General features: G+C 35.5%; 1 protein-coding gene across 1 annotated transcript; it reads right to left on the bottom strand.

Annotated features, from left to right (window-relative positions):
* Positions 1-565: 565 nt before the first annotated feature.
* Positions 566-17,512, bottom strand: LOC137775324 (killer cell lectin-like receptor subfamily B member 1B allele A). The gene is made up of 6 exons (XM_068561099.1): positions 17,237-17,512; positions 14,152-14,238; positions 12,352-12,450; positions 7,939-8,108; positions 1,505-1,617; positions 566-913 (listed from the first exon to the last, which is right to left on the bottom strand). Exons 1-6 carry the CDS (start codon positions 17,307-17,309, stop codon positions 796-798), a joined length of 660 nt encoding a protein of 219 aa, XP_068417200.1. The 5' UTR covers positions 17,310-17,512; the 3' UTR covers positions 566-795.
* Positions 17,513-17,946: the final 434 nt, after the last annotated feature.

Genomic DNA, 17,946 nt, shown 5'->3' on the forward strand with positions numbered 1-17,946 from the left:
TTTAGTACTTTTGTATTAAAATCATGAAAGGGGTGATGGAGAGAGGAGGACAAGTTTGAGAGAGATTTAATAAAAAAATAAATAAAACTTGGTGATATGAGATGGAAAGGGGATAGCAGCCTAGAGGTGTATGTGTGAGAGAGGGTAATAACAAGACCACAGCTGGTTTATAGATGGCATAATTGTCTTGTATGGCATACCCTTTATTGAGATATGGAGTGCTGGAAGATGGTTCCTTTTATGATGAAATTTGATGAATTATTTTTATATGTTGAGTTCGGAGTACCTTTGGGATGGTAGATTTGCTGTGTTAAGCAGGCAGGACAGTATACAGGTCTAGTGATCAGGGGATGATCTGGGCTAGAGATATAACTTTGATAGCATTGCATTGTATGTGGTGGTTGAAATCATGAGAACGTAGGTGATTAGCTAAGGATATCATAGAGGGAAGATGCAGAAAAGATAAAGACTGAAGTTCCAAAAATACTGGCAAAACGAGACGGATGATTGAATAACTACATTGATCATTCACGTGCAAAAATCTATTCATCATATCTACTCATTTTCTAAAACATTTTATTTTCTCTATTGCCCTTTACACACTTCTGAGAAATAGTACTATACCCACATGAATCATAAATGGACACACACACACACACACACACACACACACACACACACACACACAACCCTCTAGGGCACAGGCAACCCTCTGAACTTTCTTATGATCTGAGCTCAAGCTTCATGTGGTGTCTCTCAGTCAGACAAATAGAGACCAATTTTCTGCCGAGTGGATTACAGTTGACAAATCCACTGATGAAGTCTCTCACAACTTTCTTCAGCTATCTCAATATAAGACACCAGGACACATTTCATACTCCTGGTCCGTGGCTTATTTTCTTTCTTTGAAAACCTATAGAAAGAAAGCAAATGGTTACCTTTACGTCAGCCATGAATATATGCATATGTCAAGAGACTTAAAAGGAAATATTTTTTAATTTTTTGATGAAAATATAATCATTCAAACAATTTAAATACACAACAGTATGATGGGTAAAACAATTCTTCCCACTTTTAGCTTTATTTCTCCAAACCTCTCTCCAGAGAAGTTAATAGTTCATTAGAGATAGCTAAAATATTACCTCTGACTTTTTTATCATTTAAAAATTGATCACTGTAAGAAATAAGCAGAAAGTTATGTTTTGTAAACTAAACATGTGCACTCATAAGAGAGTTTATACTTGCTAATTTACCTTTTAGATAAAAAGACAAAATCAGGCAGTGGGGCAAATCCTGTTTCTCACATAAATCTTCTGAGTGGCTGGAGGGAGATTTCTTTTCTTTCTCAACTTTCTGTGTGAACCATTTTATAGAAATATTTATCAGACTGTAAGAGTCAGGAAATTTATACCTGTTCTATCAGTTCAGGGCCAACAATGTCAAACGTCTCTATCTTGTCACATACAATATGGGATTAAAACCACAAAAAATGCAACAAACTTACAGCTGGGGGTCAAAAGTGCTATCGTCCACCCAGGTCCATAATTCCTCTCCAGGAGGGATCCTCAGACCAACCCAATAAGAGGCTGAAGCGTGTAGGTTCTGCCATAGGAAAGTCTAAAGAGAATAGGAAATGTTACATGAAACAAAGTGATTCTGACAGATGCAAGAAAAATATCGCAAGTGCACCTTCTATGTGCTTGGCACTGCACTGGAAGCTGGGAATGAACAGGTTAGACATGCTTCATGCTTTCAAATAGATCACAGTGGAGGGAAAAACTACTGCAACTCGATGGGATGACCGTTAAACAACGATTACGTACAATGTTAGTAGATACCAAAGCTGTGGAGTCCAGCTCCCTGATTTGAGTCTTAGCACTACTATTTACTACTACACATCTTTGCACAGTTATTCAATCTTTTTACTTCTGTATTTTTCCAATCACTAAAATTCAGATTGTAATAGTACTATCTCAAAGAGCTATTATGGTTTTGTTAATAAATAATAATATTATTAAACTCTGCCTGGCACATAATAAATGCTCCTTGCATAAATGTTAATGATTACTACTAAATACAAGTATGAAATAATATCTAGAAGCAAGAGAATACACAGGGAAAGTTACAGAAAGAAAGCAATCTCTGAGCTGATGGGACACATACTGTTCATAGGTTTTTTTTGTTTGTTTTTGTTTTTTTTAAAGATTTTTTTGGTGTGGACTATTTTAAAATCTTTATTGAATTTGTTACAATATTGCTTCTGTTTCATGCTTTGGTTTTTTGGCCACAAGGGATGTAGGATCTTAGCTCCCGACCAGGGATCGAACTCACACCCCCTGCATTGGAAGGCGAAGTCTTAACCACTGGACTGCCAGGGAAGGCCCTGTTCATAGGTTTTTAATGTCTCTTTTTGTACAGTGACATAACCCCTGAGCCAAAGTATATGGCCAGCCATAATAAAGGTGATATTTCCCAGCCTCCCTTTTGGCTAAGTGTGACAATGTGACCTAATTTCTGACTAATAGGATAGAATGAACAAATACTGAAATTCTAATTAAGCATTTAAAGAGTAAGTTCATATCCTTCTATTCATCATTTTCTTCTCCCCTGATGGCTAGACTGTGAACTGTGATTGGTTCCAGTGGTGAACCAATCAGAAACAAGTAGACACAGCACCCTACTGATGGGAGCAGAAATCTCACAGCAGTTTAGACTACAATGTGAGTGACATAACTTATTACATATATTCTAAGCTAGATCTTTCCCCTATTTTAACACTTCGACTTTGGAAACATTGAGCAATCTATGGCTTATGGTAGTTTAATTGGCAGCTTAGTTTTTGCTTTTTAATTGCACTATTTCTTTTAAGGGTACTAATGATACATCTTATAATTGAAAGTGTCTTAGATTCAATGAATAAAGTAAACATCCATTTGTTTCAGCTACAGCAATTCTGGAACTCTGTCACATGCAGCTTAACTCATATGCTAAATGACAAAGCTGTTTGTTGGAGAATAGTCATTAGGCATATAAAAGAGAGAATGGTGTTTCTCCACTGAATTATCTTTGCACTATGGTCAAAAGAAATCAGTTGACTATATTTGTGTGGGTCTATTTCTGGCCTCTCTACTCAGTTTTGTTGATCTATAAATCTCTTCTTTGCCAATACTATACCATATTTATTAATTTAGCTTTATAGTAAGGCTTGACATTGAGTAGTGTAAGTCTTCCATTCTCCTGCTTTCTTTGGGTTAGTTTGCTCTTTTCGTAGGTTTTTTTTTTTTTTTTTTTAAGTAGAAGCTTAGAGTAATGATTCTACATTATCTTCTTTTCAAATATAAGCATTTGATGCTATAAATTTCCCTCTAAACTGCTTAAATTGAAACCCATGAATTTTGACATTATATTGTTATTTTCATTCAACTCAAAATATGTTTTAAAAAAATTTGCCCTGATGCTTCCTCTTTGACCCATACATTATTTAGAAGTGTGATGTTTAACTTTCAAAAGTGTGGGATATTTCCAAACATCTTTGTGTTTCTAATTTGCAGTTTAATTTTGTTATGGTCTGAGACATAGTCTGTGTGATATCTGTATTTGTAAATTTTTAGATCCCAAAATATGATCTGTCTTTATGAAAGTTCCTTGGAAAAAAATGTGTATTCTGCTGTTGTTGGATATATTCTGTAAAATCAGGCAGGTGTAATTGGTTGATAGTGTTGTTCAGATTTATTTATTTATTTATTTGTTTATTTATTTATTATCTACTTGTTTTGTCAGTTACTCAGAGAAGAGTGTTGACATCTCCAACTATAATTGGGGATTTATCCATTTCCCCTTTCAGTTCTATCAGTGTTTGCCTTGTTGCATTCACCTGTATAATGGATCACTATAATGGGCTTTAAGGGCTAGAGGGTAGAATATTATGGGCTAAATTGTGTCTCTTCAAAATTCATTCATTGAAGCTCTAGCCCCCAATACTTCATGTGACTGCACTGGGAGACGCAGCCTTTAGAGAGGTGATGAACCTAAAATGTGGCTGTTAAGGTAGATCTTAATCCAATCTGATTGGCATCCTTATAAGAAGAAGAAATTTGGACACACAGAGAGACACAGATGCATGCATACAGAGGAAAAACCATGTGAGCACATAGCAAGAAGGTGGCCATCTACAAGCCAAGGAGAGGGACCTCGTAAGGAACCAAACGTGCCAACACCTTGATCTTGGACTTCTAGCCTTCAGAACTATGAGAAATAAATTTCTGCTGCTTAAGCCATAAAGTCTGTGGTACTTTGTTTTGTTAACTTTAACAAACTCATACAATCCCTTTATTATTATGTAATACTCCTTTTTGTTCTTGGGAGTGTCTTGTTTTTTCTTATATTTTTATATACCTCATATAGATTGTTGAAAATTGGACATCTGGTCTAGAAGAGTAGAGACTGAGTTACATAGTTTTGTGCTTGGAAATGAACACGCAGTTCCTCCTCCTAGGTCTTTAATGTGGAGTTTCAGTCAATCACTAAGTGACGGGCTAGATTTCGTATTTGTTGTTGCTATGGTTACCCTCACTGTTCCACAGGTTTCAAAAATCCTGTAATGATATCTGGTGTTTCGCTGGTTCCCAGCCCCCGACTTCCACCCACAGAGCAACGCCTCCTTAACCTTGACCATTTAATTTTTCCCTGTGCGGGTCTATTCTAATTTTTCTACTGTGTCTTAGAAAGGATCTCTGCACATTCTTATTTCTCTCTTGTCCTTTTCCCAGCAGTATTCTTCTTGACTTCTTATTTGAAAGTTGTTGGCTTGGTAGTAAAATGTGGTGAAGGGAGTGGTCTTTTCTTGTTCCGATTATGCTTCGGTTTTAGGCAGGCACTGAATCTCTGTGTCTTCAATGTGTGGCTTTTCCAGTTCTGCTGTCCCTACCCTGGCTGTAGCTGTTGACCCAGTGTGTATTCTTGCCCCTCCCACAGGAGTATTTTTTCCCCTAACCCTCTTTGTCACCTACAATGACATTTCATCAGTTCCCTAAGGACAGCAGTGTTTGTCGCCCTTCTCTCCCCACACACACATTAAATTAAGCTTTTGTTCATAGTGCAGATAGCAGACAGGGAGAAGGGTCTTGGTGGAATTTCTTGCTACTTCGGTATTACTGCTGTTTTCTTTTACCAGATCTGCACCACAATGAACACTTTCTTATGGTTCTTTCCAATCTTCCTTTGAGAGCCGTTGGGGTCTGTAGAGAAATAGCCCTCAAGAGATTGTAGAATTCCTCAATTTCTGCAGACCTTAGGAGCTTCACACTGTCCTGCCACCCTATACTCCTCCTTAACCCATTTTTTTCAGTTATTTTGGCTGAACTCTTCTTTCCCATGTCTGGTGTCTGATTTTTCAATCGCAAGTAAGAGAGGATGTGTTTCCTCTCTCCCACAGGTGCCTGCTGCACCCTAGATTTTGGCTCTGCAACGTCAACTCTCCAATGGATTTGAAAAAAAGCTGGCAATTTAAAGTCAACTTAGCTTTTATTCATTGTAAAAGAGGTAGCAAAATTACTTCCAGATCTTTGCACATGGAGTGAAAGCTATAAATCTCCCTTGCTTTTTTTTTTTTAATGTAAGCTTCTTTATTTATTTATTTTGGGCTGTGTTGGGTCTTCGTTTCTGTGTGAGGGCTTTCTCTAGTTGTGGCAAGCGGGGGCCACTCTTCATCGCGGTGCGCGGGCCTCTCACTATCGTGGCCTCTCTTGTCGCGGAGCACAGGCTCCAGACGCGCAGGCTCAGTAGTTGTGGCTCACGGGCCTAGTTGCTCTGCGGCATGCGGGATCTTCCCAGACCAGGGCTCGAACCCGTGTCCCCTGCATTGGCAGGCAGATTCTTAACCACTGCGTCACTAGGGAAGCCCTCCCTTGCTTTTTAAAATACTTTTTCTCACCTCCTCTTGTTCTAACTCTCTCCCGTCCTCCTTCTCTCCTTTCTTTTTTTTTTTGCCATGTGAAGATGCACGTGTATTCTAGATGGACTAATAATTTTTTTGGTCACCTTATCTTTAACTTATTTGGGAGCTGGAGAAGTATTTCCTAGAAAATTATTTTCTGTTTCATAGAGTAATTATTCTTCTGTAATAGATATTTTACCTGACTTTGGACTTTGGAGAAGTTTCAAATGGAGATACTTATGCAGTAATCCTATGCTGATTCCTTTTGTGTTTGCATTTATCTTTGAAAGGGAACAATTGTGTCTGGCCCATTCATTTGCTTAAGAATGTGAAGAGGTGTAACCTAAATTGGAGGAGGAAAATTCCCATTAAACTATGTTGTCTCAGTCCCACTTTTTTCCAAAATCTGGTTTCTTGATTGCCCAGGAGACATGTTTTTCCTGCATTTCAGCATTTTTCCCTTTGATGGTGAGCAGGAAATAGATAAGGTTTTTATGAAATCTTTCATCTACTCTTTCTCCATGCAGTGATTTATTGCCTATTCCTTTCAGGGCATTCATTTTTTTTTTTTTTTAACATCTTTATTGGAGTATAATTGCTTTACAATGGTGTGTTAGTTTCTGCTTTATAACAAAGTGAATCAGTTATACATTTACATACGTTCCCATATCTCTTCCCTCTTGCGGCTCCCTCCCTCCCACCCTCCCTCAGGGCATTCTTATCAGATGTTTTCCAGCTTCCCCTTTTAAAAAATTGACCTCTAAGAGAAGAAAAAAGTCTCTTCTTAGTTCTTAATCTATTTTTGGATTTGGTTCATAACTGAACCAATTTGGACTGCATGTGACAAAGAGTTTTACAGTTTGATATTTGGGGTTACACTGGTTACACGGAAGATAGTTTACTTCTCTTTTTGTTTTTCTTGTTGTTGTGGATTTCTGTGAAACTCAGGATTTTTTTCTTCCCCCCTCAAAAGTTTCAACAGCTGCCCTGTTGTAAAAAACTCCAGATGGCTGTTGTTCAACCGGGATTGTAAAGCACTGCTAGTCATCGAGTTCTCTGAAACTGAGCCTTTGACATAGCTTGTGATTCCAACATACTAATTCTTATGTTGAACCCTTATTTGATGTTTGCCAGTCGTGGTGGCGCAGTGGTTGAGAGTCCGCCTGCCGGTGCGGGAGACATGGGTTCGAGTACTGGTCCGGGAGGATCCCACATGTCGTGGGGCGGCTGGGCCCGTGTGCCACAGTTACTGGGCCTGCGCTCTAGAGCCCACGAGCCACAGCTGCTGAGCCCTCGTGCCGCAACTACTGAAGCTCATGTGTGTAGAGCCCGTGCTCCGCAGCAAGAGAAGCCACTGCAATGAGAGGCCTGTGCGTCGCAAGGAAGAGCAGCCCCTGCTCGCCGCAACTAGAGAAAGCCCGCACGCAGCAGCGAAGACCCGACGCAGCCAAAAAATAAAAAATAAATAAATAAATTTATAAAAATGAAATCAATACTGGCCTTATTTAGAAGGTTTAGTGTCCAACCTACTTGTAGCAAAATTTCAATCTAAATTAAGCCAGAGCTAGAAAAATACTACTTTTCTTCAACAAAGAGCAAAACCTAATGAGAAGGATTATGCTGTATTTCCTTTCCCCCAACATCATTTTTAATTTCAGCTGCCATGCAATCTGATTACAACCCTTGTGAGCAATGGATTAAACATGGGAGATGAGATAGATATTTTATGTCATACATTTAAAATGAAATCTGGTAAACAGTGGGGATCCCTTGTAGAGAAGAACTTAGGTATATAATACCAAATGAATTCCTCTTATACCTAGCCAAAACAAAAAAAGAAGCCTAAGATAATAATATAGTTCAATGATTCATTCAACCAATAATTGTGTAGTTAATAGCAATGAGGTTTAAAAAATTTATTTCACAGAAATTTTCAAATTTGTAACACAAAGAAGGTATTGCAGTTGCGAAGGATGCTATAATCTCCAAATTTTATATCTCACCATATCAATGATGTCTCGGATCACCATGAGATGTGAATTTTTCATGACACAGTCATATTTACTTTCATTCCAAGATTTCTCAGTTTTAGCAACCCAGTAACATTTCCCCCCATGTAGCTTCCAGTCTTCAGAGGGGCATGATTTACTAGCAGTAGAAGAGTTGAAAGATACTGGAAGGAAAAAGGATAAGTAATTAAAAGGAACTTGTGACTGTATCCCTAATACTGTGTGTATACTAATTAAAGCTTCTCAAAATGTGTTAAATTATGGCCTAAGCTTTCTTTGACAAAAGTAAGTGCTTTTCTCTGGTGGATTTTGAAAAAAATAAAGATTAACAGAATTGCAACATGTGTATATTGTTTCTTTCTCTCTTTCTTGTTTCTTTTTTCTTTCTCCATTTAGTTTAATTCTCTTAAAAATATATTATGCTTTCTATCGGCTAGGCAATGCACAGACACTAGGATAAAGCAATGGACAGACACTAGGATAAAGCAATGGACATCCAAGCCTCAGGGAGATAAAAATTTGGAGGAAAAGTAGAAATTAGAGAATTTAATTAGTGGTCCGCCAATGAGCCAGACCTTTTGAGAATTATATATCACACTGGAAGAATTTTTCTTGGGCAAAATTTGTTTAATAGATGTCCCCCCAAACTCAGACAGATTGATCTACCCATGTACAAATGGATCTTGGCATCCAAAAATGTGCTGGTAACAGATAGATCTAATTTATAATATTTGCCAGTAGATTTAGATGATCACACATAGGTATCCTACACATACCAATAATTTATTGTCCCCTGAAATAAATATTCTTTAAAAACACACATATACATACACACAATGACTTGAAGCCATTGAAGAGTAAAAAAAAAGCAGGCAGATTTTGGAAAGTAGCTGACACTTGAAATAAGGTATGACAATTTAGAAATTTCCCATTTGTACAACTTTTAGCCTAAGACAGACCAATGTTGGTGCCATGTAGAATGAGCAAAATTTTGGTAGACAATTTGAAGTCTCTCTAGTCTGAATAACCAAAGAACAGAATTTGGGGCAACTACAGATGTTGGAAATAAAGAGTAAATCCCATAAAAGAAAAAAACAAAAGGTGTGCATCAACTGCTGTGTATAAAAATTTTCTAAGTCCCTGGCTGATGAATGTGGAAGCTAGATTACGGCTAAAGATAAAAAAAAAAAAAAAAAAGAAAAAAGAAAAAAGAAAAGAAAAAAAAACTGACTTGAGACTTAAACTTGAGATTTAAACTGCTGCCCCCAAAATAGAAATTTAAATGAACCAAACCGTACCAAGAAAAATCAACACTTTCTGGAGAAATGTATCAGAATCAGTCAAATCTTAAAAAATCAAATACTTTAAAAAACAAGCCAACATTTTTTAGCAGGAAATACAAACAGGAGATTTGGTCACTGAGGACTTTGGATATTTAAATAATTATATATATCATAAATAATAATGTTTACATTATTTTAAGAAATAAAAGAATAAATTAAAAAATGATCAGATAACAGGAGACTATCACAAGCTAACTGGAGGGTTTGAAACTAAGTCCTTAGGTCTGAAAACTATAATCATTGAAATTAGACTCAGTGAATGAGCCTACAGCTTAGAAACAGGAACAGAGAGAATTTGTGAACCACAAGGTATATCTGAAAACATTGCCAAGAATTCAGCACAAATTGACAATCATGAGGACAAAAATGAGAGGTTAAGTGAAATGGAAGATAGAAAGCAAAGGCCTATCAAACATCTAATTTAAGTCCTAGAAATAAAATACAGAGAAGGTAGACAAAGAATTAGGAATGATGGCTGACTAGTTCTATTAAGTTTTACTTTACATATTTTAGTCTATTCTATTGTTTTATTTATTTTTTATTTTTTATTTTATTTATTTTTTTATACAGCAGGTTCTTATTAGTTAACCATTTTATACATATTAGTGTATATATGTCAGTCCCAATCTCCCAATTCATCCCACCACCACCCCCCCGGCCACTTTCCCCTCTTGGTGTCCTTACGTTTGTTCTCTACATCTGTGTGTCTATTTCTGCCCTGCAAACCGGTTCATCTGTATCATTTTTCTAGGTTCCACATATATGCGTTAATATACGATATTTGTTTTTCTCTTTCTGACTTACTTCACTCTGTATGACAGTCTCTAGATCCATCCACGTCTCTACAAATGACCCAATTTTGTTCCTTTTTATGGCTGAGTAATATTCCATTGTATATATGTACCACATCTTCTTTATCCATTCGTCTGTCGATGGGCATTTAGGTTGCTTCCATGACCTGGCTATTGTAAATAGTGCTGCAATGAACATCAGGGTGCATGTGTCTTTTTGAATTACGGTTTTCTCAGGGTATATGCCCAGTAGTGGGATTGCTGGGTCATATGGTAATTCTATTTTTAATTTTTTAAGGAACCTCCATACTGTTCTCCATAGTGGCTGTATCAATTTACTTTCCCACCAACAGTGCAAGAGGGTTCCCTTTCTCCACACCCTCTCCAGCATTTGTTGTTTGTAGATTTTCTCATGATGCCCATTCTAACTGGTATGAGGTGATACCTCATTGTAGTTTTGATTTGCATTTCTCTAATAATTAGTGATGTTGAGCAGCTTTTCATGTGCTTCTTGGCCATCTGCATGTCTTCTTTGGAGAAATGTCTATTTAGGTCTTCTGCCCATTTTTTGACTGGGTTGTTTGTTTTTTTAATATTGAGCTGCATGAGCTGTTTATATATTTTGGAGATTAATCCTTTGTCTGTTGATTCATTTGCAAATATTTTCTCCCATTCTGAGGGTTGTCTTTTCATCTTGTTTGTAGTTTCCTTTGCTTTGCAAAAGCTTTTAAGTTTCATTAGGTCCCATTTGTTTATTTTTATTTTTATTTCCATTACTCTAGGAGGTGGATCAAAAAAGATCTTGCTGTGATTTATGTCAAAGAGTGTTCTTCCTATGTTTTCCTCTAAGAGTTTTATAGTGTCCGGTCTTACATTTAATCCATTTTGAGTTTATTTTTGTGTATGGTGTTAGAGAGTGTTCTAATTTCATTCTTTTACATGTAGCTGTCCAGTTTTCCCAGCACCACTTATTGAAGAGACTGCCTTTTCTCCATTGTATATCCTTGCCTCCTTAGTCATAGATTAGTTGACCATAGGTCAATACAAGCCTACCTCAAGAAACAAGAAAAATCTCAAATAAACAATCTAACCTTACACCTAAAGGAACTAGAGAAAGAAGAACAAACAAAACCCGAAGTTAGTAGAAGGAAAGAAATCATAAAGATCAGAGCAGAAATAAATGAAATAGAAACAAAGAAAACAATAGTGAAGATCAGTAAAACTAAAAGCTGGTTCTTTGAGAAGATAAACAAAATTGATAAACCATTAGCCAGACTCATCAAGAAAAAGAGGGAGAGGACTCAAATCAATAAAATATTATTTTATTAAGATGAAACAAATTTAGAGTTGGTATCCTTTCCTGATGGATTGAAACTAGGATTCTAGGACCTGGTATAGATAGGATTATCTGTAACAATATGAGGATTAGAAAACAAGTTAGACAGAATTTAAAGCTAGAGGTTTATTAAATACCACTGTTACCACCTGTATCAAGGGTATAGGAGTACAGTAATATGCTTTTGTTCTGGGGATAATGTCCCACAGAATTTGCCCTCATAGTCTCACTAGTTAAAAAAAATTAAAGTTTTTAGAATGTGGTCAAGGGAGCTTGGGAACCTCAAAATCTATTTTAAAGTTTTAATGAATTCCTAGAATTTGAATGTACACTATAACATGGACTGGTAAGTCTTTCTAATAGAATTATATATGGATGTTCAAAAAAAGAAAGGTATATCATTTTTCAATATAGAATTAAATTAACGGATTAAAAATAATAAAGAAAACAGCTGGAAAGAAAAAGAAAACAGAAAGGACAAATGACTGAGTGCCTTCTTGACTTTAAAAAGTAGGTAAATACATTCAGATCAGAAAGCAAGATAAAGATGACCATTTACAGTTTTTTACATGTAATAACATTAAAAATTGACAAAAAGCTACCTGATATGATCATGAATTTGAAGAATGAAAATATTTTGATCACACTCTGCACCCGCACATGTCCCAAAAGAAGTTAAAAAAAGAAAATGCAATTATTCCAATATAATACCTCTATATTCATTTACATCTCATTATATAAGCTTATTTTTCTCATTTGTCTTGGATCTTTAAATATTTTTGTCAAGGACTGTAATAGGTCCCTGAAAAGCAATGATCTAAACCATCCCTCGCTAGGGGTAGAGGAATCTCCTCTTTATTCAGATATACCCAAGTAAACTCCACACTACTGTCCATACTTGTTTACCCAGGAATTAGGCAATATAAAATAACATTACCTATTGAGGTGCTTGTTTCAGATTTATTTTGCCCAGTACAGTATTTCTCTTTTGATTCATTATTTACTTTAGTATGTCTTGCAGATTTGAACTGGATAACTAATAAAAGAAGAAACATATTTTCTGTATTAAATACAAAGCAGAAAATCATTGGGCTCTAGAGACTCTGAAGTTCATTAATGTGGAAACTCCATAGTAATTTAAATGATTAAAAATTTAGAGGGAAAAACAACATTACTTTTTCCAAGATTTGGATGTTCCTTTGCAAGCATTCTTGTTAATCTTATTAATGTTAACTTTAGGGGAATTGGAAAAATATGATCTGGGACCAGAAAGATACTCACTTGTTTTTTTTCTGGAGTTTTCATATTTATTTTAATAAACACAAAATAACCAGCTCTGGATATAAGCCTCATTTGGATAGTTTGTGCTTTGTGAGTTCTTATTAACTGTATCAGGTATCATTTGATTCATGGAAAGGGTTTTATGTGTTTTGATTTCAGTTCATGATTCTGTTCCTTTTGAGATTGTGCATGTAAATCCTACACATAGAAGGGTAGGTTGAGCCCAGAGTATTTTTCTACCATGAAGAAGACAGCTGTCTTTCTGATGGCCACTTAACTGAAATTACTTTTGGTAATTTATAATCTCACAATAGTGTGTATTAGGCAATTAAATCTTTAAAATCTATTGTAGTAACAAACAAATCTGTTTTACTAACAAAAAACTGTTTTGATAACAAACAAATCTATTATCTTATAACAAAAAGAGACATAGCAGAGATAGTTTCTTGTTTATTGTTTTGGCCCCACTGCCTGGCATGGGGGGATCTTAGTTCCCTGACCCGGGATCGAACCCATGCCCTCTGCAGTGGAAGTGTGGAGGCTTAACCACTGGACCACCAGGGAAGTCCTAGCAGAGATGTTTAATGTTAAGTATTTTTGCTTCCTCCCCCCAATGTTAAAGCCCCAATTCAGCTATTGACTAGTTACATTAAACTAGTCAAACCACTTATCACTCTGGGCTTTGGATTGTTCACCTCAACTGGAGGTTTGACCTTGCTGATTTCTAGAGCCCCATTCAGTTCTAGAATTCTATGACTCTGCCTACTGACCTCAAATTACTAATGACATCCATAATGACTAATATCATTCACAAGGGCAACATAGGCAGACACGGCCTTTGTCTGTTCTAGAGTTTGGTTTAATCTGGAAATCTGAATTCCTTAGAATATATATATCATCTGGGAGTTTTTCTCCAAGCATTTATTCAATAAAATATTAAAATAATTGTCACATGAAATTGGGCTATGTTTAGCTATATCCACAGTATATGAGTATACTTTTAAAATACTTGATTGAATTGATTGATTTTAGACAAACTTCCCATCCATGAATACAAGATTGATGATGATGTCCAGTAGTAACTAATATGAATAAGCTTAAACAGAAATATGCTTCGTTATTTAATTTGCTTTCACTGACCACAGTTTCAGAGAAGATGGTGTATAACTCAAGATCAACTGCATTGGGAAATGCATTGTGCATAAAATGCACTTTATGATTTTGGTCATAAAATATAAATCTAATCTCTTTCCTTTATCAATGAAATGAATCCATAATAGGTATTATATCACAAGCTGAAGTTCTATGGAAAATCTCTAATTTTAATTGTGTATCAAATTTCATGCTTTTTGTGAAGTTATAATGTATAGGAACCAGTTGAACAGCAAACACAATTACAATAGGTGGTGCTAAAATAATACTTTGGGATAAATAAATGTTATTGATAATTACTTACCAAAAATGCTCAGCACAATTACTATTACAAGAAGGATGATAATCATTGCACATCCAACTTTCAGGAAAATTCCATGGTGGTGAGAATCTATAAAATTGGATAGATTTCACTAATAAGCCCAGTAAATAATTCCTTAGGTAGTAGGAGGTAGAGAAGGGCTGAATAAACTTTGTCAGTTATGCTCTTGAGTTACCTTCCTTTGAAATGTGTAGATCCAGCTTCCTTTTACACACACACACACACACACACACACACACAGCATATTTGGTCCCCTGGTTTGTGAAAAGGGGGACCTAGAAAACTGTGAATAGATGTAAATTTTTCCTTGTTGATTTACCATACGTATTCCTCAGTATTAATCTTAACTATGATTTACTCTCTGTATCCCTAAGTTTTTATATAAGACTGTGAAATTCTCCAGTCTCTAATAAGCTTACTGACAACACTCACTTATTTGGATTGATCCGTTCTTTCATGCCTCGTCCTTTATACAATACAGCTATTTCCTGTGACATGTAATTGTAATTTCATAAAATCATACATTTTAAAATAAAAGTAATTTTAGGGCTTATCTTGTCCAACATTCGCACGTTAAAAATGGGGATTTCAAGTCCACAATCACACAGTTACTTGATAGCAGAGCTGAGACTGTACCTTGGATCTCTTGACTACCAAAATTAGTACTGTGTTCACTATCTACTCTATCCCTTGTACTCGAAAGATAAATAAATCATAAAAAGAAACTGGCATTTTTAGCTTTGGGTTGATAGTTAAAACCAATAGGCTCTTATCCCAAATAGTTACAGTATATCAATTCCACTAGATATGTGATATATATACACACATACATACAATATACTGAGAGTGTACTACTATAACTGATGTTGAAATATAACCAATTACAAAACCAAGTGTCGAGACATTAACCTGAGTGTTTATTTAGTGGAATCCTATTATAGAGTGTTTTGTCCACATTATTATTGTTATTAAGTAAAACATCTTTAGTGAGAATTTATTAATTCTCAAAACACTAAAAGAAGTCCATGTATTTTCTTTCATTAGGCAAAACAACGCAAAGTATACCAGTCAAGGCCATCACCAGAAGAATGTGATAATATCCCAACACACATTTCTAGTGTGAAGAACTGAGATTACAGACCTAAAAAGCTGGAGAATAAAGCATCAGAGTTCATGAAAGGATGAATATAAGGGGTACTAAGTCATTCTTTTAGGACCCTGAAGTAAAGGTTATAAAAGCATGAATTTCTGAATCTTAGCCTGGGATATTCTCAGTGGAATCACACTTTGTTACTGAGATTTCACTCAGTGTCATGGTGATAGCCCTCTTTGTTTTATATCTTGGAGAACTGATGAACCTACAATATTTAAAGTGTTTAGTATAAATGAGATCCATTTATTTAGTCATCCATTTATTCATCCGCTTACCAAGCATCTATCGATGGCCTGCTATGTACTTAGTACTGTGTGAGGTGCTGGGTATACAAAGATTAAGAGATTAGGGAGAGGGTTTCCACACATATGAGGCTCTGAAATGGGAAGGAATATGGTAATTTTAAAGAGCAAGAGGAAGCCAACAACCAGAGCAAAATAAGTGAAATTCACCAAGTTTAGAAGAGAAAGGCCAGGGATAATTGTGTAGGACTCTGTAGGACATTACAATCCAATGTATCAAACAGTTCTTTCCCTCTTCAATGATATGACACATGCGAACAGAAGTTGTGTTTATCCACAACAGAGACATGCAGTGAAAGAATAATAAGATATTTGACTTCTGGTCATAAGCATGACTGCAGGTAGATAATTTAATTTTTATATATTCATATTTCTTCATTTTTAAGATTACAATATTGGACTGGACAGCATTAAAGATGTTGTCCCAAAATCTTTAAACCAGGAAAAGAGTAATGTTCTTCCCATAAACAGAAGAAATTAAATCCTGGAATGTAGAATCAAAAATACTGGTTTTGTTGCTTGAACTGAGTTAAAATAACCTCTAGAAAAACGGACCATTTATATGAGATTTGGGGGGAATGGGGGAATAAGAGTACAGTTCTAGTGCATGTTATTTTTCAAACGAAGTTCCATTAACTCATATAAAATGAAAGCTCCCAGTCTATTGAGAAAAGAAAGCAGAAAAGCCTCTATTGCGCAAGTTAGAGAGAGAATATTTAAACACAGGAAATAACAGACTCTTGCAACTGGAGAAAGCAACTCATCAGATCCACTTGAAAACTGCAAACGCATAAATATAGAAGAAAAAATACATTCTTGGGAAATAATAGAAAAGCAAAACATCAGATTCACTCCACAAGGACAAAGCACTATGAGGAGACTTTAAGTTATTCAAACATTTTAATAAACTTTACAGTATAAAAATTCTTACCCTAGATAAGAGAATATAAATGCAACATGGAAATTTCCCTAAAGCTTCATGTATAAATACACTGGATTTGAAAATCTATTATTTCTGAGGTGGTTTGTGATTAAGGTTACAATCTTATCTTTAGCTGTGTGCCTATCTACTCATGTTCCAAAAATATTCTATTACTCAGACAGGCATTAATTCTAAACTTCAGGAAATGAAATAGTAACATCATATGTCTCTTTAGTTTAGCTTAACATTTTTATCTTACCAATATGCAAATTCCAAAAGGCTAAATAACAATGTGAATAATTACCAGGGATATTTTTCTCAGTGTAAATGAGTTGGTCATATTATTTTAAAAGGGCAGATTTGATTGGCGATGAGTAAGGCAGTAGAGCAGAAAGGGGTTACGAGTGTTGATGTCACCATGAGAGTATAATAAATGTTCACCACAAGAAATATAAGGAATAGAGGGTCTATGAAAACCAAAAGCCAAGTTCTACATATTAAGACTAAAGTTACAATTAACTTTATAACACTTGGTGTCATTAAAAACATTCACTCTTAGTCTTGCATTCAGTAAGTTTTGCTTTGAATCCAGTCTCCTATTTCCAGTAAGACAAATACAGACACAGGACAGAAATAAGGGAGATTAAAAGCAAAACTTGAATTTTAATAAGAGTTCTAAATCCAACTTACCAGATCTCTGACGTGAAGATGAATGTTCTGAAGATGAATGTTTTATATCAGCATAGACTATATCTCCAGCCATTGCATATATTTAAAAGAGAGAAAAGTCACAAGTAGTAGTCTGCTGAAGGAGTCTCATATTTTTGCAAACTTCCTGTAAGTGAGATAAATTGAGATGGATGATTTCCTTCCCCTCTCCCAAGTTTGGTGGGTTTCCCCAGTGAATAAAAGATAAGAGCAATGTGTTCAGCCTTTTCAATCAAAGCAATAGATTTTTGAACACTTGCATGATATAGAAGAAAACTACTATCCATGCAGTATTTTCTTGCTCTTCAGTTAGTTTTCTGCCTACATTTGGAATAATTTTAACTTTTAATAATACTACAGAAGATATTGCATCACTTTCCTCTATAAACCACTTCCTCTTTTAACTAAGAAATATTCTCTGGCAGAGGCTCTTTGACCTTCTATCATTTTCTCCAAAGTGGAATAGCAATTTAGAAGGGAGGACAAGAAAAAAAGAGGGTTTTTAATATGAATGTAATAGAAAGAATTGATAGACTCCGCATCTTGAAATGCACTGTAATTACCTAGGTAATACTTTAAAAATACCCTTAAAGCTATTTCTTCTCTTCTATGCTTTATAGTATTAACGTCAAAGTAAGTTGAGGCATAGATTATGCAGTGGATTTCCAAACTGAAAAATAATCTATATGAGA

The sequence above is a fragment of the Eschrichtius robustus genome, chromosome 13 (genome assembly GCF_028021215.1).
Source record: "Eschrichtius robustus isolate mEscRob2 chromosome 13, mEscRob2.pri, whole genome shotgun sequence".
NCBI lineage: Eukaryota > Metazoa > Chordata > Mammalia > Artiodactyla > Eschrichtiidae > Eschrichtius > Eschrichtius robustus.

Excerpts from the sequence above, each read along its gene's own strand:
- LOC137775324 (XM_068561099.1), bottom strand. The coding sequence starts at position 17,309 with ATGGCTGGAGATATAGTCTATGCTGATATAAAACATTCATCTTCAGAA. Across the intron at positions 12,451-14,151 it reads AATTGTGCTGAGCATTTTTG|TTATCCAGTTCAAATCTGCA; the intron begins GTAAGTAATTAT and ends TTCTTTTATTAG. Across the intron at positions 8,109-12,351 it reads TGAAACAAGCACCTCAATAG|TATCTTTCAACTCTTCTACT; the intron begins GTAATGTTATTT and ends TTTTCCTTCCAG.